The sequence below is a fragment of the Cuculus canorus genome, chromosome 8 (genome assembly GCF_017976375.1).
Source record: "Cuculus canorus isolate bCucCan1 chromosome 8, bCucCan1.pri, whole genome shotgun sequence".
NCBI lineage: Eukaryota > Metazoa > Chordata > Aves > Cuculiformes > Cuculidae > Cuculus > Cuculus canorus.
Window position 1 is genome coordinate 23,260,339 of NC_071408.1, and position 23,178 is coordinate 23,283,516.

Below are 23,178 nucleotides of genomic sequence, written 5' to 3' on the forward strand. Positions count from 1 at the left end.
CTCCGTCTATAAGGGTTAGCACCCCCTTTCTTCTGCTTCTCCCCTGGCAGAAGTCCCGCTGTTCCCCGCGCTGCTGCACCAAGCACAGCCCGACAGGGAGATGCAGGTGTACAACCAGCAGTTGCCTGGGCAAGCATGTAATTCCACAGGTCTGGGGGAGGGAGAAGCAGGAGACCGAGCCGTCCCGGCTGCTGAGCCAGGAGAGGGAGAGGATGTGTCGGGTCAGCGCATCCTGCTGCTCCCGCTGCTTCCTCCCGGGCTCCGCGCCCAATTCTGTTGCAACCAAGCCCAGACCTGATGCACCTCCTGCTTCAGGACTCGCTCCACCTGCGTCTTGACTAAAGCAGGCGACTAACAGTTCGAAATGCTCGAAGCGCCTCCGGCAGAAGCGGGGCCGACAGCCAAGGTAAGGGAGAGGCCCGGAGCCGGGGCGTCTGCGACCACGCCAGGCCAGGGACTCCAGCTCCGGGTTTTCGTTGCGGCTGCCTCGAGCGGGCTCCGCTCCGGCCGCTTTTGCTCGCGGGTCCGCGCGCCGTCGGAGGCGGAGGAAGAGGAGGCTCCGGCTCCGGCCGCCGGGCGGGTGGGGCTCCGGTGCCGGGTTTTGTCCGGTGCCGGGCGGGGAAGTTGCCGAAGTTGGGCCCCGCGGCGCGTGCTCCCTGCGGCCGGGCCGGGCATGATGGAAGCAGCATGGCCGCGCGCCTCACTCTGACACAGGTACCGGCCGGGGGCCGGGAGCGGGGCTGAGGGGGCCTGGAGGGGGGGAGCGGCCTTTGTCTCGGCAGAGGAGCGCGGAGCGGGTCGGGTGCGACGGGACCTTAGAGCCCATCCAGTTCCACCCCCCTGCCATGGGCAGAGACACCTCCCGCAGCCCAGGCTGCTCCGAGCCCCATCCAGCCTGGCCCTGAACACCTCCAGGGATGGGGCAGCCACAGCTTCCCTGGGCAACCTGTGCCTCGCCGCCCTGATCGGGAAGAATTTCTTCCTAATGTCTAGTCTAAATGTTCCTTCACCCAATTTAAAGCCATTCCCCCTCGTCTTCTCACTCTCCGCCTTTGTAAAAAGCGCCTTCCCAGCTTTCCTGTAGCCCTTTCAGGACTGGAGGCGGCTCTAAGGTCTCCCCAGAGCCTTCTCTTCTCCAGACTGAACAACCTCAATTCTCTCAGCCTGTCCTCATAGCAGAGATGCCTCCAGCCCTCTGCTCATCTTGCTGGCCTCCTCTGGACACGTTCCAACAGTTCTATATCCTTCTTGTGTTGGATTTTCCAGAACTGAACATCTTTGTAGCCTCTTCTGGACCCATTCTGACAGTTCCATATCCTTGTTGTGTTGGAGAGTCTAGAACTGGACATCTTCATAGCCTCCTCTGGACCCGTTCTAATAGTTCCTTCTTGCGCTGGGGATTCCAGAACTGGACGCGGGACTCCAGGTGGGGTCTCAGGAAGGCAGAGCAGAGGGGCAGAATCCCCTCCCAAGTCCCGTTGGCCTCACTTGTTTTGTCTTTGTTAAAGATATGAGGTGCAGGGTTTAAACCTGAACCAAACTGCCCAGCGGCTTTGGGTGGCAGGTGGGGAGAGTTCGCTGAGGGCTCAAAACACGATAGCCACAGTGACCGTGCCCGGTGTCTGTGCCCGCAGCCATCAGCCTTCATCCTGGAGCTCTGCACTGGCATCACAGGGAGCAACAGGAGCAGAGGTACCGGGGTGCACATGGGCACCATGCGGGAAAGTTAGCTCGGAAGGGAGAGTTTAATTTCTGGTTTTAACAGAAACTTAGCTCCCGAGATCTTGCTTGGAAGTCATTTTACCTTGTTTTAGGTGGGCCCTGTGGTGTGGGGACACTGTTTTTGCAGACTGCCTGTACAGGTGCCTCATAGGGAGGATATTTGCAGGTGATGATCTTAAAACTTGAAGAAGCACCATTTCATGCTCATCTTTGTTGCTTGCGGGTTTTTTTCCAGATAGCAGTAGATTGCTTTCTACAAATTCTTCTATGTTGCTAGGACTGTGCCTTGTTCCCAAGAGATTTCGTATCTAATACACTGCACTTTGGGGTACTTTTTTGTCTCATTTAGCAGTGATGTGAGAAATTCGCACTCCTACCTGATTTAAGCCTGAGGCAGGATGCCTCAACACAGGAACGGTATGGATCTGTTAGAGTGAGTCCAGAGGAGGCCACAAGATTATCTGAGGGCTGGAGCACCTCCCATACAAAGTCAGGCTGAGAGAGTTGGGGTTGTTCAGCCTAAAGAAGAGAAGGCTGGAGGGAAACCTTATAGCACCCTTCCAGGGGGCCTTTAGGAAAGCTGGGGAGAGGCTTTATCAGGGAGTGCAGGGACAGGATGAGGGGTAATGGCCTTAAGCTGAAAGAGATTTGCATGAGGTGTTAGGAGGAAGTTTTTTCCTGTGAGGCGCTGGCACAGATTGCCCAGAGATGTTGTGCCTGCCCCATCCCTGGAAGGGTTCAAGGCCAGATTGGATCAGGCCTTGTGCAACCTGATACGCTGGGGAGGTGTCCCTGCCTATGGCAGGGGGATCGGAACTGGATGATCTTTCAGGTCCCTTCCAGCCCAAACCATTCTATGATTCTGTGATAATAAAGTGTCATATATACAGAAAATAAATCTAGCAAATAAGTGTGACTCACTTGAGCACAAAGAAGTAAATTTAAAAAGTTGGTAGCAAGGCTACTGAGTTTGCAGTTACTCCCCTATATAGTTGACTTTGAGGAAACCATCAGCTATTTCAAGGAAAGAGAGGAGGGTCGTTCAGTGAAAAGATGAACTTCAGATATGTGGAGAAAATCAACTTGTCTTTAAAGGTGTAAAGATACATTATTATGGAATATAGTATCTTCTGTGAGAGCTTTATTATTAAACCATGTTATGGTAGTCTTTTCTGTATTGTTTTTTTAACAGTCTTCAAGAAAAAGGAAATTCAAAACATGTCCTTACTGAAGAGGGAAAATGTTTGTGTAGACGAGCAGCCTAAATTCTGTTGGTCTGAAGGCATGGGCTGTTCTGGCTCTTTATCTGGGGAGAGGGGAGGGAGGCGTGTCTGCTCTGGTGTGTTCTACAGCAAGACATTATTGCTTATGGGCTGCGTAATCCTTTCATTGTAAAATGTATTTACTTTTTTGGTCACATGGAAGGAGGACTAAATACAGATGCGATAATGTTGACAGAAGCAGAAAAAACACCAGTATCCTTAAAACCATTGTGACTACAGCTGACATCAGTGGCTAAATTGAGGAAGCTATTTTTGTTGTTGTTGACCGTTTCTGTGGGCATTTCTGTTCAGCTGTTTTTTTCTCTTGTTGCATTGCACAGGAATCATCTTAGAAAGTCAAGCAAGCCTAAAGATGGTTTCTTCAATGTAGGTTCTGAATTCTGGAATTTCAGAGTTATGAAATGTCATAACAAATAATGTTAAGTGCTCTAAACCTGTTTTAGATGAGCATGAGGAAGTGAAAATAGCAGTATGGGGGCAGGAAGTACAGTTACCGGCTGTGGTTAGATCAGTTACTAGCACCAGCAATAAAAAGCATGCAGACTGGTACTTTCTGCTGTAGACCACATGTAGAGAACAAGAGGCATATGAACCTGCAGTCAACCTCACAATGGTGTTGAATTTTCTTTTCCCCTTCTCGTGCTTGGTTTCACTGTGATTTCACATGGTTGCAAAGTTGGGTATTTCCAAATGAGACTAGGGTATTTTCAGATGACTTTGCAGCTGCAGTGTCTGAAAGAGCTGGACATCCTTTATTTGAATATCAAAGCTCTATGTAAGTTATTTGAAACTTCTTAGTGCTAATTGCATTCTGTTGGCTTATTAGTGAAAATATTTCAGGGCTGTGTAGCTGGGGTGGAATTTATTACACCAGGTATGCTTGAAAGAGTGTTTTAAAATAAAGGTGATTATCCGCCCAGTTTAGTAATAATCTGAACTATCTTTTATCTCCCCATTTTGAACTCCTTCTGCAATGTCTTGTTGCCACTTGCATTTGCTCATTAAGTGTTATGGTCTGAGCATAACTCTGAATTGAATATGGAACTTCTAAGAAAACCTCTACCAACGTAATGTTTTATTGTGGTTGCCTTTAGTTTGGAAGCAAGCTAGCAATGTCACTGAGAAGGAACTGTTCCTACCTCACAAATTGTCAGCTGTTGTTGGAAAACTAAGCTGTAGCCGCTATGAGCAACAGTTGTATTTCTGACCTTCCAAAGTTTGTTGCTTCTCTGGCCTGTTTCATTTAGGGAAGAAGAAGAGGAAACTGGAGATGTAGGAAACACACATTGAGAGTGGGGGAGATGGGTTTGTTGAAAGGTGGTGTGATGCGGACATTCAAAAAATTCTTGTTGCTCATGCAAATGGAACTTGTGGTTTATTCTGAAAAACTGTGTTTGAGGGGAAACTCGGAGTTTGGAGTAGGACTGTAAAGAAATATTTAGGAAGAATGGGAAGATAACTTTTTGTGTTTGTTTCCCTGATGTCAAGTAATACTTTTTGTGAAAAACGTGGCAGTTGTCATAAAAAGTATGCATGAGCTGCTTAGGTAAATGAGACAGAGTCATGCCATGTGAATTTGTATCCCAATTAGCTGCCAGTCTCAGTTTAAATTTCAGTGTTGTGTCACAGAGCCCAGAATGCTGTGCTGTGCTGTCAAAAGGAGTATTACAGCTGAGGCTAAGCAAGATACCTGTCTAATGCATGCATTGCTGGGATTCATGTCTTGTTACTGGAATACACAGGATACAAACACAGCATGGATGACAGTCTCGTAGTATTGGCTGTTATGTAGAATGCCAAAGCTTTTTTGGTGCCTGGCAAACTTCTGATTTTATTTTTTTTAAAGGGATCAAGAAGATGTTAAGGTCTTGGTTTATTCTAGCTGGGGTGAGAGATCTGTTGTTCCTCTTTCTGTCCTTCATGATAAAGGAGGAAATGTGAGTATGCCTGTGTTTAAACTTGTGTGAAGTGAAGGCTGCTCCTGAAGCAGCTAGAATTGATTTTTTGATTGATATTGCATCAACCATCTTAGAGAGTAGCTACATCTAAAAAGGCAATGTAGCTGCTTTTTCATGTCACACAGGCTTTGTTCAGTACTGATTAGAAGATGGTGGAGGTTTCCTGTAGTGATTTGAAAATTAAATTGAACGATTGCTAATTATGCAGTGACAGAAATGTATGCAGAGAGAAGATGGCAGAGTTTCTTTGTGTGCTTCAGCTGTTCAGTGGGAACAAAAATGTGGAATCTTGAAGGACATGGTAATATTTGTGTACAAATTTATAGTAAATTACTATAAATTACTGTTGTTGTTCTGTAGGAGATATGCTTGGTTGTAAAATGGAAAGTGGTAGAAAGCTTTACCATGAAGCACTTTTGATAAAATAGTAAAGCAGTAGGGGGAAAAGCAGCAAGTTGATTATTGTTTGGAAAGGACATTGTAAGAAAACCATCTTGCCTTAAACTTAACCTGCTTTTCAGCTGGCTGTCTTTTTATCTTACTGTTTTCTTTCTTGCTTGTAATTCTAGTACTGTGTCCAGGCTAATTCTAGTACTGTGTCCAGGCTACTCACTGCTGTGGCAGAGGTTCCAGGTGGAATAGTCCCCAGTATTATGCTTCTCTTTCTGGATTATTCTCATATCATCCTCAAAGTTCAGGAGGAGCTGCATCTAATGGTGCAAGAGCACTGAGAGGAACTGCTTGCATTTTGTTCCTCCATCCCTTCTTACCCTGTTGAGAATAGAGAGCTGGGAATATTGCAGTGTTTTAGAGGAGCAGCTCTTTTTCATACTGGGTCCTTTTGGGATCCAGGAAACAGCGAGAGGACAACTACACGAAGAACATCTGCAACCAGATTGTCTTGTTTGGCCTGGAAACTCTTAAAATGAATCCTAGAGCTTTGTATCATGATAGAATACAATATTTTGGATTTGAATCAAGATAGAAAAGCTTGTTTCTCCCCTACTGTCTCATTTGGGTTGGAGGGGGAAATTTTTATTTCTCTCCTCTATGTACAGCTTTTGTTTGTTTTTTTTAAACCATTTTGTGCAAGGAAGGTTGTGGGTGGATGGAGTGGACAGACTGGTAGTAGTATCTTATTACTCCTAAATGCGAGAATGCCAGAGGGATGAAAACATGGGGATATAAAGGCTTGATTGACACCAGAACGTGAAAGAGGCGTGTGTCTCTGAAGGTGTTTCTTATTTCCTAGGTTAATAGTCCAAAGTTCAGAGGTTAGTATCAAAAGCTTGTATTTACTAGAACAGACTCTACTTTTATGACGTGGTAAACTTTTAAATGGAATCGTAATAATGTATTTCTTTTTTTTACGCTGTGGAATGTGACCTTTTCTCCATCCCTCCTTTTTGCATTGAAAGCAAGTTGAATTTATTCTCTGCAATTTGTTAAGTCCCATAAAAATAATTTTGCCAGGTAAATCCTACAGGAGTACTTTGAAGGATGTTGAGCACTGTTTTTTTTCTTCTCCCAGAAGAAAAGAATATCCTAGACTGTATTTGTATCAGTTGTTTTATTGTAGGGTATGCGTTGAAGGAAAAACAGGTCTGTTGCAAGTAAAATAGCCTGGGAAATTTTTTTACTACTGTTATTCTATTTGGCATCACAGGAAATTCCAGTTATTTCAGTGATATTGATGTTAAAATGAATATTGGAAACACTAGTGAAATAAATAGGAATTACTGGCTTGGACTCTTAAGTGCTGAATGAAAAGGTTGTTTTGCACTTAGTGTTTTCATTTTAGGACTTCAACATGATGTTTCCTGTCCAGGAGTGACAATGATCGGTTTGGCTGTAATACCAAAACACTTGGCTGAACAAAGAGTGATATTGGGCAAGAGGGATGATGATGCATGAGAATTGATATTTCTAGCATATTTGCCAGCCAACTCTATTTTAATTTTCTGCTCATAGCTTTAATTTGATTCTGTGCTTTTATTTCCGAATTATAATGAAGTAATGCGAAGTAAATAAAGTACTTGAATGTTTAGTGGAACTACCTCCCTCTGGGTTGCTCTTCGAAGTGTAGCTGAGTCGGTAGGTACAGTGCTTGAGGTTTAGTTTAGAAAACAGTGTGCTTTAGAACATGCTGGAAGGCAGCTGGAAGTGTCACTTGTTACACTGATGTTATGTAGTCAGAGGTCTGGCAAAACTTGAATATATTCCGTCAGGCTATTTTGAGGGATATCCAAATGCCTGCTTAGTTGGTAGCTGAAATAGTAAAAGTCTTTGGATACCACAGCAAAGTCAGAGCAAGGTTCAGGTGTACAAATGGAGGTATCGCGATGAATACCAGTGCAGGTTTCTCAGCATATGTAGTTTTTGCTATGTCAGAGGTATTTCCCACCTACTCCTCAAAAATCAAAAGACTCAGCAGCTCAACCCACAGAAAAAAACGAACCAAAGAACTAGAGAATCAGAAAGGCCATGTGGCCCTGAGAAGAAACGGAATGTCTCTGTGACAGTGTGCTTGCTGAATAAGCAAGTGTCAAGATATGAACAAAATTTCTCCCCTTATTTCTAGCTGGTCTCTATAATTTCGTTTTCAGGATGTTCTGGTGATTCTGCATGCATTCTGTAGCTGAAAATATCACACTAAACCCCTTTTTTTACCAAACTTTTCTTAATATTCTTTGATAGTTGATACCTGTGAACATTGAAGTGCTGAGCCCAAAGAGCGATGTGTTACCTGTTGCTATAGGACAATGTATTTGGGTTTTTTTTAAGCTGTCACTATTTATATGTGCTGTATTAACGTGTTTTTCACACCTCTGTGATTGATGACAACATCTAGAAAACTGTTGGTTTCCATATTTTAATGCAAACTTCTAAATTTTAAAGTCAAAGAAGCTACCTTGTTTCGATTTAGTGTATAGGAAGGTCCGTAAATCCTTTGTTTTAAGATTATATTCCTTTTAAAGGGAAGAATTCTATTTTTGGGCGACATCAGAATTTGTGTGTTTTGTTGGGGTTTTTTTTGGTGGTTTTTTTTAATATATTGTGTAATTAACTTGTTTTACATTCAGTTGTTCAGCTGAGTTTGTGAGGGTAACACGTTGCAATAATCCTAGGGTCATCCTCTGTATAGATGCACTCAGTCATGCACACAGTCTCTTGTTTTAGGCAACATGCACTTCATGGAAACAATATCTGATTTTGTGCCTGTTTTTACCTTGAGGAAGGGAGGTACCTTGACAGTACATTTCTTGGGAATCTCTTGGGCAAGGGTATTTGGTACAGGCCAGGATATAAGGTTTTGCATGGCTTATTTTAGCGTTCCTAAGAATAGCTTAAAAAGAGCCTTTTCCAAAGATGGAAAAGTTTCCAAAAGAGCCTGAAGAAAGAGCCTTTCCCAAAGATGCTGTTGTATTCTTGTCCACCGAAGTTTAGGTGAGCACTGAATGTCTGGTAGATGGCAGCAGTAGAAGGCAGAAGTTCTCTGGCAAGGATTGCAGTTACAAAAAAACTAAGTCAAAATATTACTTTCTTATGTTACACCATTGCTGTGGTTTTAGTTGTGAATCCAGGAATTAATTTGGGTATCTGAAAACTTTACAGATTTGTGGTATTATGACACTAAATTCTAAAGAATGATGCAGTGGATAATAAAATAAAATCATATTGCTTTGCATTCGTTAGAAAGTGCTTCATAACCTGTATCGTTTCAGGTTTCTTCTCTTGCCTATGAATGATCTTGCTTAAGAACTTGTTTCAGACTGCCTAACCTGGTGACCTGTCTGATAATTAGTGTCATTGACTTCTAAACAAGAATTTAGTCTTCTAAAAGCTAACAGCATGAAGAGCTGTCACAGTCCTCATCATCTGACAGAATAAATATGTTTATGTAAATGCTTAATGCTTCTTTGAAGACCAATAAAAAGTCTTTATTTATCCAGGGAGAATGGAATTGAAAGTGGATCTTTACGGTTAACTTTATCTTTTTCTCTCTCTTTTTAACAGCTATCGAGTGCAAATCCTGTGTATGAGAAATTCTATCGACAGGTATGTATGTTCTTGTTGAGAGAATAAACTTTATTTTGTGTTTAAAAGGATGAATAATCTTTTACTGTAGATGTCAGCGTGGCGAACAATGTGTAAACAGTAAAAGAACAGGGAAAATTATTCTGCTTTAAAGTATATTTTTATAGTAGCTAACACTAAGGTTTGAGCTATATCAGTGTAAGTTTAATATTGGTTGTAGGATAACTTACTTGATTTGCTAGGGACGTGCCAGGTATGCATAGTATGCATCACTTTGCAGTTGTATATGTGTGTGTGTAGGTGCACATATACAGACTGTTAGTACTTGGAATGGAGTAAGTCCTTCTGAAATACCATATTGATTTGTTCTTTGTTCCTTTTTACAAATGAAGCTGAATTTCTTGTGTTTGTAGCACAGTTAGTGCAAGAAAGACTGGCATCTCTCTCAGGCTATCTACAGAGATTCTTATAGGATGCTGTAAGGAGTGAAATTTGGATGGAAGGCCACTGAATGTCAAAAGAGTGCACGTAGTTCTTGCAGCTTTGCTCGACATATACAAATTGTTTGACTTTATAATACGAAAGTAAAATAAAAATATAAATTTTATTTATAATCTGTCTTTTTTTATTTAGGCCCAGCAAAAATAAGGTGTATTAATGCAGTTTTTTTGAAAACGAGCTGTTTCAGCTGTGCTACAACAGCAGGAGTTTGTCATGTGCATAATACACATTACTGTACAAACGTCATTTAAATTTTCTTAAGATTTTTCATATATCTAAGTTAATGACTGTAAAAAATTTCAAGTAGATGGATGTTTTTTTAATACGAAGACCTGATGAGTAATTGGTGAACCCTGTAAAAAACCAACCAACCAACATTATGTGAAAGTTTTTTTCCTTGTGCAGTTGGTAATGTTCCTGTCTGTGCTAAGACAGGGTGTAGTTTATGTGACCTGTTTATTTAGGAGCTTCTTTTGGGCATCAACATTAGCATGTAAACTTATCTGCCAGGGAAGAGAGAAGATCATGCTTTCTATCCATGCTCTATTTTTGGATTGTGCTGAGAAGATTAGTCCCATTATCAAGCACATAAACCAGCAGTTAAAGTGTATCAGCCTATGATGTCTGAAAAGTTTGAGCTTTCTGTTTTACTTCAACAAGGTTGTTTTTTTCTACCACAAGAAAGTAGCAGTTTTGAAATTGCTAAATAAGAAGAAAGAATTTACTTTGCTGTAAGTTTGGGTGGCTTCTGGAGGTTAAAGGAGATAGTGTCACCCTCACAAAGTTTTCCTTCATTCTGATTGACAAATCCACTGTGTGTCTATCTAGCCATTGCATTAAAAGCCTTAGGAGGATCCCAGGGTCACAAGAAAAGGCAAGAAACTAACTTTTTGGACATAAAGTATCCTAGCTCAGTGCTACTGACTGTCAGTGTCAGATATCATCTTTGCCACCTGCCGGTCTGTGTCTTCGTCCTGACTGCAATTGCTCAACCACTGAAATGGGAAGGAAAAAAATGGGTAAAGAAACTGGATATAAGCACAAAGATGATACTGGTTCCTAACTCACTTAGCATCTTGCATTTATTGGAATATATAGCCTACTGAAACTGGAGGACTGTTTCTTGTCCAGCAGCCTCAGTTGTATACAGGAACAGGAATTGCTTAAAAATGATGTTACTGTTAGTGAAGTTGTGCCAATGGATTTGTTTTCCAGATTAATTTTCTGACTTGCTCAGCTAAACTTTCTTCTGCAAGCACTTGTCCTAAAGAGTAGCTTTAATCATCTTATGTCCAAAGACTTTCAGTCACACTAGAAAACTTTTTCCTTCCCTCCCTTAGATAGGATGTTAATTTTTGGAATAGAAACATCAGAAAGACATTCCCCACTTTGTCCTATGGTACTGGTAGAGCATGTTTTTATCGTTTTCATACCAGAAGCACTTCAGAGCATTCCATGCAACCTAAGAATGAATTCATCACCTAAAAGAGCTCTGACACTTAGTACACTTCCAGTTCTGTCATAAACTTTTAAGTAATTAGTCTTGAATAACAGGTGTTGTGGAATGGGTGTAAATCCCAAGTTTTGTACTCAGAATGTGACTGAAATCTTAATGTTTCAATAGGGACGTGTTTCTCTCAATAAAAGAGGTTTTTTGTTCGACTTTTTCTAGACTAACTCTCAAAACAGGCTGAGGTTAAAAGGTAGATCTAAAGGCAAGTGATAAAGTAGTTACGAAATAGCTTAATCTTGTGATGCTGTGTAACGCGTAAGCAGTACACCCGAGCTGCTGCTGAATTATTGATGAATCCTGACTTGAAGTACTTCTTTCTGTTAACTTGTGACCTGATGACATCAACTGTACATTATTAACTTCTAATAATTTCTGGCCCTACAAAAGGCAACTTGCAGAAGGAGGGTTGTTAGCTGACCCAGGTATGAAAACTGCTTTTTGCACATCAGAGAAAAATCTCTACCCAGCTGGTGTATGACTGACAGGCACCAGTGATCTTCTCAGTGTGATAGTCAAACATAAGCCATTTTTCTGCATAATTTTAATGCTCTAGTAAGTACCCCCTTCCCAGCACACAAGACTCAGTAGAGTCTTTTAGAAAAAAAAATTACTAAAATTTAAGGAATTGGTTACACAAAGAGAAACTATATTTGTATCTGGTTCAGTAAGAACCCTGCTTAAATTCCTTGAAGTCCCCTTCTTGTGAGTTGGAGGTGAGGAAATAAACAGTAAACACAGCTGATACTGTCTTGCTTTGTGACTTTCCCCAAAGACCAGAAAAGTCCTAGGCTGAAGGTTTTTCCAAGTGGATGCCAAGATTACTGTGTTTTTGTGCGGTGTCAAACTCCACTGACTGAAAAGGGGATTTGATGCAGTGTCTTAGCAACTTTTTGCAAGCAATATGAACAGCTCTCCTATAGTGAGTGAATTGTGTATTTTAAAAATCTGAGAAGCAGGCTATCTATTGGGTTTGTAATTTTATTGCCGTAATCAGGGAATCTTCGGGAAACAGCCTCTTATAATTAACAGTCATCTTAGTTATTGTGAAAACAAAGGGTGTTTTCATTTTTGTATTAAACGATGCTTTCTAGATTGCTTTCAGAGATCTTTGTTCACTTCAAGAAGCAGGAATGTCTACAGGCAACCTTCGTCAGCTGCAGCATGCTTTCCAAATAATAAATTTTCTGCAGTCTTTCGAACTAAAAGCCCACCTTTGGGAGCTGTTTGCTTTGTGCACCTTGTGTGTGCTCTACCTGTGAGCTTGGAAGGCTGGCCTTACAATCAAACAAAATATCGAATATAGTCCTTGTTTAAACACAGAGCTGTGAGACTGTAAATGATACAAAGCATCATTATCACTGTCAAGGGTTTTGCTATGTATTCCCAAACTTGCTATCCTGTCTGAAGCACTGGTTTTCATAGGTTCTCAGGCTATTTCAAAGACAGCTGTGATAACTCAGTCTTCAGCAAGTACTAGCATCAGGTTATTCTTTCTGTGCATGTACTTCAGTTTTCCATAGATGCTTGTTTATTTGTACAATTGCAGTCTTGGTTATCTGTCTTTTTTCTCTCCAGGAACTGTGGAAAACAAGTCTCCTTTGTTGCCTCTTTCCTGCCCTTTGAAATGTTTATCATGTTGCAAATTCTTTAGAGTGCCGGGGTGTCTCTGCTGATTATAGATGGGAAGCCTCTGTCTTTGAAGATAATACTATGTAATTTTTATCTATAAATTGTAATATATTATTTGATCTCTAGGTCTTGTAATCTGATTTAGTAAGCCTGACAGTTTGAATTGACTGAAGATACACTTAGTCCTCTTTTCCATACTGGGCCCTTTTTAGGCACCCTTTTGTTTTAGGCTCTCAAAGACTTAGAGCTTTTCCTCCTTTCTATGCTTCTTGTCTTTGTTTACGCAACATAAGTTTTACTGCTTGCTTCTTCCACCTGGAGGTATAGCTGAGGTACTGCTTTTGTTTAGGAAATTGAATACTGAACTATTTTAATGATCTCCCTATTGATTCAGGGAGAAATGCATGCTGGCTGATACTCTGCCAAAACTATTACCGACTTCTTCATTGTGTAAATAGATTTCACTTCAGAGAGTAAGCGTTTCCCTCTTCTAGGGTGGCAAAAGTATCTTCAAACAGAACCTTCTTTTTCAGACCATAACAGTAATTAATTCAGAGCTGCACAATTAAATGTAATCAAACTCTGGGACTTCTCTATACTTACAAATCAAATGGCATCAAGAAGAAAATCCTGTGATTAGGAAGGTCCAACTGGATAGGTTCAGATGGCAGCCTAAGCTGAACAGCTTCCCTGTCTACTGCATAACTTGATACATTCTTGGCCCCTGTGTGTACCGGAAACTTTCTGCTGGAGAACTTGAAATCCAGTCATCAATAGTTAGAAACTTAGAGCAGTGGATATTTGATTGTCTGCATATATATTTGTGTGTTTTCTTTAGTTTATAAATGGAGTTAATCTAAATCTTCACTGATCACCTGTAAGAGTAAGTGTGTTGGGGTGCTGGCTGATCACACGGGAGACCTGGGCTGTCTTCTTTCTGCTCCAGACTGGGTCATCTTGGCAAAATTCTTATTCTGTCTCTGTCTCAGTTGTGCACTGACAGATGGGGCTAATTGTATAATTTTTCTGGAACACTGTAAAACATATTAGAGTATGAAAGATGCATAGGTATATATGCATAATGTATCTTAAATTTGGCAGTGTTAGCTTAAGATATCGACATCCAAAGTCTGCCTATTAACATTAAATTTGGAGCATCTAGTTCAAAATGTCTTTTAAAGTAAAATTATTTTTTATGAAAGGTTGCTTTTTTTAAAAAGAACTCTGAAGATTGTGCTTAAAGTGGCTACATTGACTTGAGCATTTTTTGGTACCTTTTGAGAGCTTGTGTTAAAGGGATTCCATCAATTCAAGAGCTAGTTTATCATGTGAGGTCTTTTCCTCCTTCCAGGTCGATTCCACTAACGCTGGAAGAGTGTTAGCTTCTGATGCAGCTGTGTTCTTGAAAAAGTCTGGATTGACAGATCTGGTACTTGGAAAGGTATTTAATAACAATTACTAAATTATCCTATCTCTTGCTGAAGTGTAAATTAAAATACTTAGTGGTGCTATAGGATATGTGATCTTCCCTAATGTGTTTTTAGTTTGTCCAATAGTTTTCCATTTCAGTATCCCTGCTTATTTTACTATGTGTATAGTTTGTGGTGGAAATTAAAACAATATTTAAATTCGTCACCACAAATAAGTGCTATCATGAAAATTAAGACCTGAACTTTTGTCCAAGAATGCATTGCTAAATGGAGTGAGAACTTGCCAGCTTCCTCTCAGTGTTGTAGAATACTTTGAATCTGATTTTTTTTCTGTTTTAGATCTGGGACTTAGCTGACACTGATGGCAAAGGTATCCTGAACAAACAGGTATGATTATTTATTTCATGTATGAGGTTACTCTCGCCATTACCAAGCCTTAAAATAAAGTAAAAGCTAGATTTCAGGAAAGTAGTTTTTCTAGCTGATTTATTTTTCACATTCTTGTAACTGTAACAAGAGACGTACTTCCCATGTCAGTGTAAGCTACAATAAATTAGGCAGCCTTCAGTTACCTCATCAGTTTTTCTTCCAAGTCATAAAATGAGCTGCTGCTTAGCTCTGCAATACAATAAACTGAGAAGTAACATACTGTAATGAACTGAATTTACTACAGTAGTACTGTATTTACTACAAAGGTGACTTTTTCCTCTTAATCTTGGAAGAAGCAATGCAGCAATTAAAATTCTATTAAAATCTTCAGAATTCTTACTTATCTAATTTTGGTGGATTTCACATAGGTATATCAGACTTTAGTAGTATTTGGAGTTGTTCATTGGAAGTTGTAGCTGTGAGCAGTGTCGCAGTCAGACTTGTGTATCAGCGGTGCTACTGAAAAGCTCAGTTGTGCATTGTTGTTGCTGTTTGAAGTTAGTTACTTAAACGGTGACAAATGGAGAGCTGCTTCATCCCATGGTAGGAAAAGGAGGAGATTGTAGCATCTACCAAACACGTTTTTTTCCTGACTTCTCTTTTTTGGTTCATTTTTTTTCTCATGTTGTGCCTTTCTTTCCTCCCCCTCAATCACCTGCCACCTTTGGGATCGACACAGTTCCTCCAAGATAAACAGTTCTGATAGCTGCTTTAAATTTTCAGTGCTCTGCCATAGAGAACTGAGTGCTGAGAACTGACTGCACTAGCCAGAAGCCACTAAATGCTTGGAGCCAACAGTTACAAACTTTGACTCACTGGCGGAATTCAGTGGTTGCCAACTGCTGCTTTCTGTAGCCTTGTGACCCCTTTTGAAGCCATTTGCAACCCTTTGTGTATATAGCAATGCTAAAAAAGCTCATATTCATTCTGAAATTTGGGTATTTTCGTATAATAGATAATTTAAAATTTCATTTTTCCTGTAGGAATTTTTTGTGGCTTTACGACTTGTAGCATGTGCACAGAATGGATTGGACGTTTCCCTCAGTAGTCTTAACCTGCCTGTTCCTCCACCAAGATTTGTAAGATTTCTTTTTCAATTGAACATATCAACTCATTATTAAGAACTGCTTTTAAGTGAACAATTAGGAATCTTTGGTATAAACACCAAACACATCTGAAAGTGATATTGTAGGGCAATAGGGCCCTACAATAGGGGAAAATTAATCAATGTGGAAGAAGAATAAGATGCTGTGTTTTTCTAGTGGGGATTTAAAAATAACGTTGTATGTAATTTGAATAGATATGGTATTAGTTCTATTAGTGTTGTCCTTAATGGGAGAAACATTTCTAATTTTTTACTGTAAATTTTGCTGTCCTTAATTAAGGTATGAGTAGCTAAAATGCAGTTCTGGCTTTGAAAAGGAGCACTTTCTCCAATAAGGGAGTGGGTTTGTTAGATCAGAACTGTTTGTCTTTTAATACGCTTCTTTTCCCTGATTTTCTTTAGACTGATACCAGTAGTCCTTTGCTCCTCAGTGGAACAGCATCAAGTGATGTACCATGGGCTGTTAAGGTAAAGTAGAGATCAGGCTGTTATCTGGAACTATGATATCGTTCGCAAGAAACCAAAAGTTTGAGAAAAATATGGCAGCTATAGTTTATAACATACAATAAATTACTACTTGTATCAAATCTGTAAGTGAGGTGGTAGACCTAATTTCATAAAAACACTTGTCCCTTGGGAAGTCCTTGTGTTTTTTAAATTTCTTTTATTGGGAATTAAATTTCATTTATGTGGAATAGTTACCTGAAGCCATGAAAATAATTGAAGAATAAATCACACTGGGTTTTGGATGAGTCTCTAGCTGACTTAGGAATAATGTCTTTTTTTCTTAATTGTTTTTAAGCATCAGGATCTGCAGTCTATGTGTTTCCAACTGTAACTTGAAAAAAAAGTTCATACTTTCAAGAGAACTGCTGCTTCTTAGTCTACCAGTGGGACTATTCCCATAAGCAATATTTTTCCTCTGCCCTTGCAGCTGGAAGACAAGGCCAAGTATGATGCTATTTTTGACAGCCTAAATCCTGTGAATGGACTGTTGTCGGGAGATAAGGTGAAACCTGTGCTCCTTAACTCAAAACTACCAGTGGATATCTTAGGACGAGTAAGAATATCTTTCTACTTAGTTGTTAATTTGCAAATAACTGTGTTATGCTCAGCAGTATCTGTTTTTCAAATGGTAGACAATAAGCCTAACTATTAAATACTATAAATACTGTCTTATGGAGTGGCCCCACATGTGTAAGTGTTAAACTGTAAAATAAATAAATATATTTTCACGTCTTGATAGATTGCCTTTTACCACAGTATGTCAGTTACGTGTACTCTTTTAATGCTTTGTTTAGAGCGAGGTGCCATTAGTGCACTCTGTCTCCAACTTAAGAAGCTCTCTTCTTTTGCATGGTTTATGTGAGTGTGTGCTGCTCTCTGAAAACTAATGCTGTTAATCTTGATAGAATTTAAGATATGATGGAGGAAGGCTGTTCGTACATTTATTTAAAATGAAGCTTTAAATAAGAAACTGCTGCAGTTTAAGCAAACATCCCTATATTCTGCTTTTTATTGGTAGGTGTGGGAATTGAGCGATATTGACCGTGATGGAATGTTGGATCGAGATGAGTTTGCAGTTGTAAGTATCTTCTGCCTCTTGGGATTTTGAAAGTCCAACTGTGGAGGTTTAAAATAGTTGTGTTATGTATTAGTTTTTGACTGTTCGTGTGGTTCATTCATTGCCTTTATTCAGTTTTAGTACTAGCTGGTGTTTCTGTCAGTTTGTCGAATTACACAGCAGTAACTTTCTTTGTGGACTAAAGTAGCCATTAAAACCTTATCCCTGTGATCTGCTGTCCCGTGAGAGAATGAGTAATTTCACTGAACAAGTTTTACCTGAACTTTTAGGTTGTTTATAGTACTTGAATGCTTCAAGATACCTTTGAGGACAATTTTAAAGAAATGATGTATAAATTCTTCAAAAGTTCATAGCAATTTTGAATTTTAACACTATTAATGCCAGGACTGATGAAATAATGTAGTAAGTGGTAAATAAGTTCCATTTCCCCCAAGAGACAGCAAGGGAGAGGAGAGTGAGCGGTGCTTTGTAAGTCTTGATGTGATAGTAATCACGCATCAACTCTTTCTCAAAACTTTCAGCTTGTTTTTGCATATAAGTGGAGAGGAAGGAATTAGATGTTCACTCTGGAGGAAAGGGTTTCATTTTACACAGAGAAATATCAAACCTAAGTTTAAAGGTTTGGGTAAGCTAACAAAATACCTTAACTGAGTTCTGCATTGCAAGAATCTTGAGAAAATGTGATCTTTCTGTCCCCAGGTGGGACTAAAGCCAGCCTTTTAATTTTAACTTCTACAAACTAAACTATTGCTTATCCTTTCAGAGTCAAAATAAAAAAGAAACACAAAAAGGAAGTTAAAAACATGTTTTTAATTGCTAAGAATTGATGTTATTGGCGGCCCTTTGGGGATTTTGCAGTGTACATGTGATGGATTTACCTTTTTCTGCTGTCACGTATATTTTTGAGAAAGGATGAAAGTACAAATTGCTTTCTTGAACATTGTTCTGGTCATCTTCAGGCACCTATATGCTTCAGTTTCATCTGAAGCCAATTCCTTTAAGACTCTAGTAGTTAATTGGTGCTGTACTCGATTTCCTCTGTTTATGCTGTAATTCTTCAGATTTATAGCTTTGAGCTCAGAGGATTGATATGCTCTAGGCAGATAACTGATAATCTGTAAAGGATTATTTATTTAAGATGCAGTTCTGTGTCTTGATTGATAGTCATCGAATCACTAAAACATACAAATGCAACAGAAGAACAGTCAGTGAGTGGAACAACTCCTGCAAAAACAGTGAATACATTTAAAATTAAGTGTTTAAAATGTTCTCTCAAATAAAATTCCACAAGTGGTGATGCAGCTTGGTAATACTTAGAAGAGTCATGGTAGTGTTCTAAAAGATCTTGAACTTCATTTACTAAGTGCAAGTAGAAGGCAGTAAGCTGCAATTCAGTTGAGGGGGCTTGTAAAAGAGAAACATAATGGAAAAACACCCTACAAAGTTATTTCTCAACTAATTCTTTAATTTATATTCATACTTTTCTTACATATTTACATCCACACACTTTGTTTTTATTGTTCAGGCCATGTTTTTGGTGTACTGTGCTTTGGAGAAAGAACCAGTGCCAATGTCCTTGCCTGCAGCTTTGGTGCCACCATCCAAGAGAAAACCTATTAGTGTTCCAGGAGCAATGCCATTAATTCCATCTTCAGCAGCTACCAAAGAGTCTCATCCATCCTTGCCACCAGTAGGCATTTTACCTGCCAAACCACCATTAACACAGGTGCAGTTCTGAAGTTTTTTGGGGTTAGAAGATTTTTGCTCTTAATCGTGTGCTTTGAAGGCTGCCTGTATGAAGAGTCTTGACACAAGTTTTTAGTATCCTTCTTACTGTATTGATTGGTTGATGAATTTGAGGGGGCTGATGGAAGATCTGGCAGAAAGTACGAAATTTATCTTCTGCATATCCACCTAAACACACAAGACCTGGTGTTTGTTTCAAATATAATTGTTAAGAAACTTGACACCTCTCCCTCCAAGCATCTTTGTTAATCCTGGTCATTTTAGAATGCAAAACTTGGGACAATGTCTTTCCAAGCAGATTATATTGTCTACATTCTATTCAAGATAGGTAGAAATTGAGAAGGAGATCTAAGGTAAGAGCTGTGGTACTTGAGGCCTAAGAAGGTGCTTGGATATCTGGGTACCCATATTTGAGTAATCAGTAAGAAACTGGCATCTTACTTCTGGAGATGCTAAGGTTTTCTTCTGGCAGTTTACTTGGCAAGTCTTGCTGTGTACATTGCAGAGTACATTGCAGAGCAGTCCTCTTCTGGATGGGTGTTTCAGTGTATTTTTGTGTACAGCACCATTGGGGATTCATCTAGGTATCCCTGTATGCTGAAATTAATCAGTGTCCACAAGTGTGCACCTGAAAATAATTTCATTCAGAAAAAAACCCACAACCATCTCTGTAGCAGCTTCATGTTTGGAAAAAATGTTGAAGTGAGACAAGTGGCTGCAATTCCCTTCTTTACCTAGATTGGAGGTAAATTCTACGATTTAGAAGGTGCCAACTATTAACAGTCTGGACTTGAGCAATTCTTCAGGCTCTCCAGCTGTGTAAAGAGGAATAAAATTGATGGAGCCAGACAGTAAGCAGGACTGTGAATGAGCACAGGGATGAGGGTACAGCCCTGTTCTGGGAGCAGAACAGAGCTCCAGGGAATACCTTTAATACATAGACATAGAGGAAGAGCAGTATCAGCTAGCCTTGTAAATGCTTTGCTTCTGCATTTGAGGTTGCTTATGGATCTCTGTACATCTCTGTTTTGGAGCATAAAACTAGTTCATGAACTAGGTACCTGTATCACTTTTTAAATCTGTGCTGTAGTCCTTGAATTATGTAACTCTGAAAACAGAACGGCCTGTATCTTAGTATTGTGTGTTTTGTTTTTGTTGTGTTTTCCCCTTCCATCCCCACCCACTTCAGTGGGTTGTATCGCCTGCAGACAAAATTAAGTATGATGAGATCTTTGTGAAAACTGACAAGGATATGGATGGATTTGTGTCAGGTGTGGAAGCCAGAGAACTATTCTTGAAGACAGGACTGCCTTCTACTCTTCTTGCACATATCTGGTAGGGATTTTTTTTCCATGGCAGCTGTTTAGCAAGTGGCATGGTTCCTAGCACTTTTCATGAAAGGTGCTATATTGACATTTCTGGAAAGTAGAAGGGGTTTTTTTGTACGTAACAGCATGGCCTTTGTATAGGCAGTGGTAACTTATTTGCTTCTGCTTTGGACAGAAATGGGGGGAAACAGATTTATGCTATGTGTCATCTATTAGAGGAGGAAGTAAAATGCCTGAACACAGATTGTTACAAATACTGCGCTTCAGCTAAATCCCTGTATTTAAGACATCATAGCGTATAGATAGACTGTGTATCTAAACATAGATACTATCCATACACTGGTAATGACAATTATATGTATAAAATTCTTAGCATGCAAAATTTTTAGCCCATTTAATTATGAAACTTGTTTGCCTTTCATTGTAGCTAGTAGTGATACCCGCTGCTTTTTTTAATTCTTTCCCCACAATAAGCTATTCCAAGGCACTCTGATAGGAAAATCTTTTTTTTCAAAATATGGTTAACATAACCTCTCATTTAGGAAATTTGGATAAATTTGTGTTGACTGTGAAAAGTTCTTTAATTTTGAAGGAGCTTCAGTTACAGAGACTCAGGTGTTGTTAGTGATTCATAGCCCTTATTCTGCCTTTCAGCAGATCAGAACTTAACCTTAACAGGGCTCTGTACCTTTGCATGCAGAGAGAAAGTGGTTGTGTATGTTTGAGTGATGTTTGCCAGCTATTGCCATACCTTACTTCTGTGTTGTATTTATCTAGAAGAGGAGATATACACTAGGAATACTGACATTTTTAAATGACAGCAAGTACAATAAACAGCACTGTTCTAGCAGAAATGAGAATTTGATTTATTTCATGTGCATCTCTGTACAGGGCTCTCTGTGACACAAAGGACTGTGGAAAGCTTTCAAAGGAACAGTTTGCTTTGGCTTTCCATTTAATTAATCAGAAGTTAACAAAGGGCATTGATCCACCTCAGGTTCTGACTCCAGAGATGATTCCACCTTCAGACCGGGGTGTTGGCTTACAGAAGGTAAGGACGGGTTTGGCATTTTTGGTGTAAATGTCAAACAAAGAATGATAGTTTCAAACGCTATGCAAGAAACACCTCAAGTACTGACATACCTGAAATTTACCATAATATCTGTAAGAAAACAAGTCTTAAGTGCAAAGAATTGACAAAACACTTCCATTCATGTTTTAAAATGAAGCTGTCATTTATTACACCTGCCAACCAAGCGGAGAGATCTTATGTTGAGAAAGCATTATATTCTATTTTGAAAGAGTAGGCTTTCTACTACATGTATAAAATTTTAGTTTGCGTTTGAAATAACATGCACAAGTTCAATGTTTTTCTCCTATGTTCATGATTACCTTTTTCACATTTCTTTTTTAAGAAGTCTGGAAACAGTGTGAGCTAAATAAAGTTTAGAATTACATATTTAAAGTTTTAAAAGTAAATGGCCCTCCATTTTATACTTCACAGATAGCTTAAACGTCTTCACAGTCTGTTGATTGCCATCTGTCTTAATCTAGCAGTAGACTACTCAACAGTTCAAGTTGTATTTATCAGAATAGTAGAGGTCATCACAAATTCTTGCATTTTGCATCACAAAGTCTCATGTGGGTTACCTTTTCTTGGTTGTGCAAAACATTGACCCAATTCTCCGACTTTCTTAAACAGAATGAAAAATTTGCACCTGAAAAACTGAAACTCAAAGTTTGGCACTCTTTTTGAGTTTCTGCAACTGGTATCTAATTTCTTTTTACATTCTGTTTTTAAAAAGTAATTGCTTTATTTGCAACTCTACTAATCTTTTTTGTATGTTTGCTTTCCTTTCTATGTCTCTTTTCTAGTTTGGACTGTTTTTTCCATTCTGCACCACTCTGCTTTTCATCCTTATTATTCTGTCAGTTTGTTAACTCTGCTTTCTCAAGGTTAGAGAATCTTTGCTTTTCTAATATTTACTGTCTGTTGGTTTAATAATGAACATCCTTCTGAGACTCTTACATAGTCATTGAAACAGTACAGCACTTCTGAAGTGTCACAATATGCTGCAATCTCAAATAATTGCTGATTTCAATTGCTGTTTGTCTGGAGGAACTCTAAGGTTCTTCCTTGAAGCCAGACCTCTGTGGCTGTTACCTGTTGGTGATATATGCTGCTTAAGCTTATAAGAGAAAACATTACCTCTTATCCTGTTGAAATTGCTGGGGAAGTGGTGACAGAGCAGTAGCCCAGTGTGACAGTTCGCAGTTATCATTAGGACTAATACCCCTGGTTTTACTGATTGTACTGCAGAAAATGTAGTGATCAGAACACATTAGATGAGATCTGTGTTTGTTACTGCTGATCTCTGTGTGTTAAGTTGTTTTTATAGAACTCTCAATGACGTTCAGCTCATGTTGAGCTTTTTCAAAGGAGGTATTGCCTTGTTGATATGAGGGAACCTGTTTCACAAAGATTATTGCTCAAGAACTGAGCCCAAAGAATAAAAGCAGTAGGCAGAAAAATACTTCTTGCTGATTTTCATGAAATGGCATGGCTTACATTGTTAAAAACACACCTTAGGCTTCATCTTCTGAATTGACCAATGTAAAGATAATAGCAGAAGTATCAGTAAGTATAATGGCAATCCATTATGTTTTTAAAGTAGGGAAAGTTAACTTTGTCCTTCTTGCTAGATGTTCAGCATGCATGTATATGTATATTGCCATTATCTAACGTTTGGTTTCCTTACAGAATTTTATTGCCACAGTAGTGTAATTTATTTCAGTTTTGAGCGAGGCCTGAATACAGATCCCGTGAATGGGATGCAGCAGCAGCCTAGTACTTGTTGCTGTGTTTCTTTACCTAGAACTATTTGTAGTCACCAAATTGCACTTGCATTAC

At 39.4% G+C, this 23,178-nt stretch overlaps 1 protein-coding gene across 4 annotated transcripts in view; it reads left to right on the top strand.

Moving 5' to 3' along the window:
• The first annotated feature begins 291 nt into the window (after nt 1-291).
• The window catches only part of EPS15 (epidermal growth factor receptor pathway substrate 15), a 51,613-nt gene continuing 28,726 nt past the window's right edge, over nt 292-23,178 (top strand). Inside the window, exons 1-11 of one of the 4 annotated variants that reach the window (XM_054073302.1) lie at nt 292-406; nt 8,981-9,022; nt 13,996-14,085; nt 14,414-14,461; nt 15,487-15,582; nt 16,011-16,076; nt 16,543-16,668; nt 17,134-17,193; nt 18,719-18,919; nt 20,129-20,274; nt 21,159-21,318. In XM_054073302.1, coding sequence (XP_053929277.1) covers nt 365-406; nt 8,981-9,022; nt 13,996-14,085; nt 14,414-14,461; nt 15,487-15,582; nt 16,011-16,076; nt 16,543-16,668; nt 17,134-17,193; nt 18,719-18,919; nt 20,129-20,274; nt 21,159-21,318 — 1,077 coding nt within the window. In that variant the 5' untranslated portion in view covers nt 292-364. The other 3 variants (XM_054073304.1, XM_009561909.2, XM_054073303.1) reach the window with 3 other exon arrangements.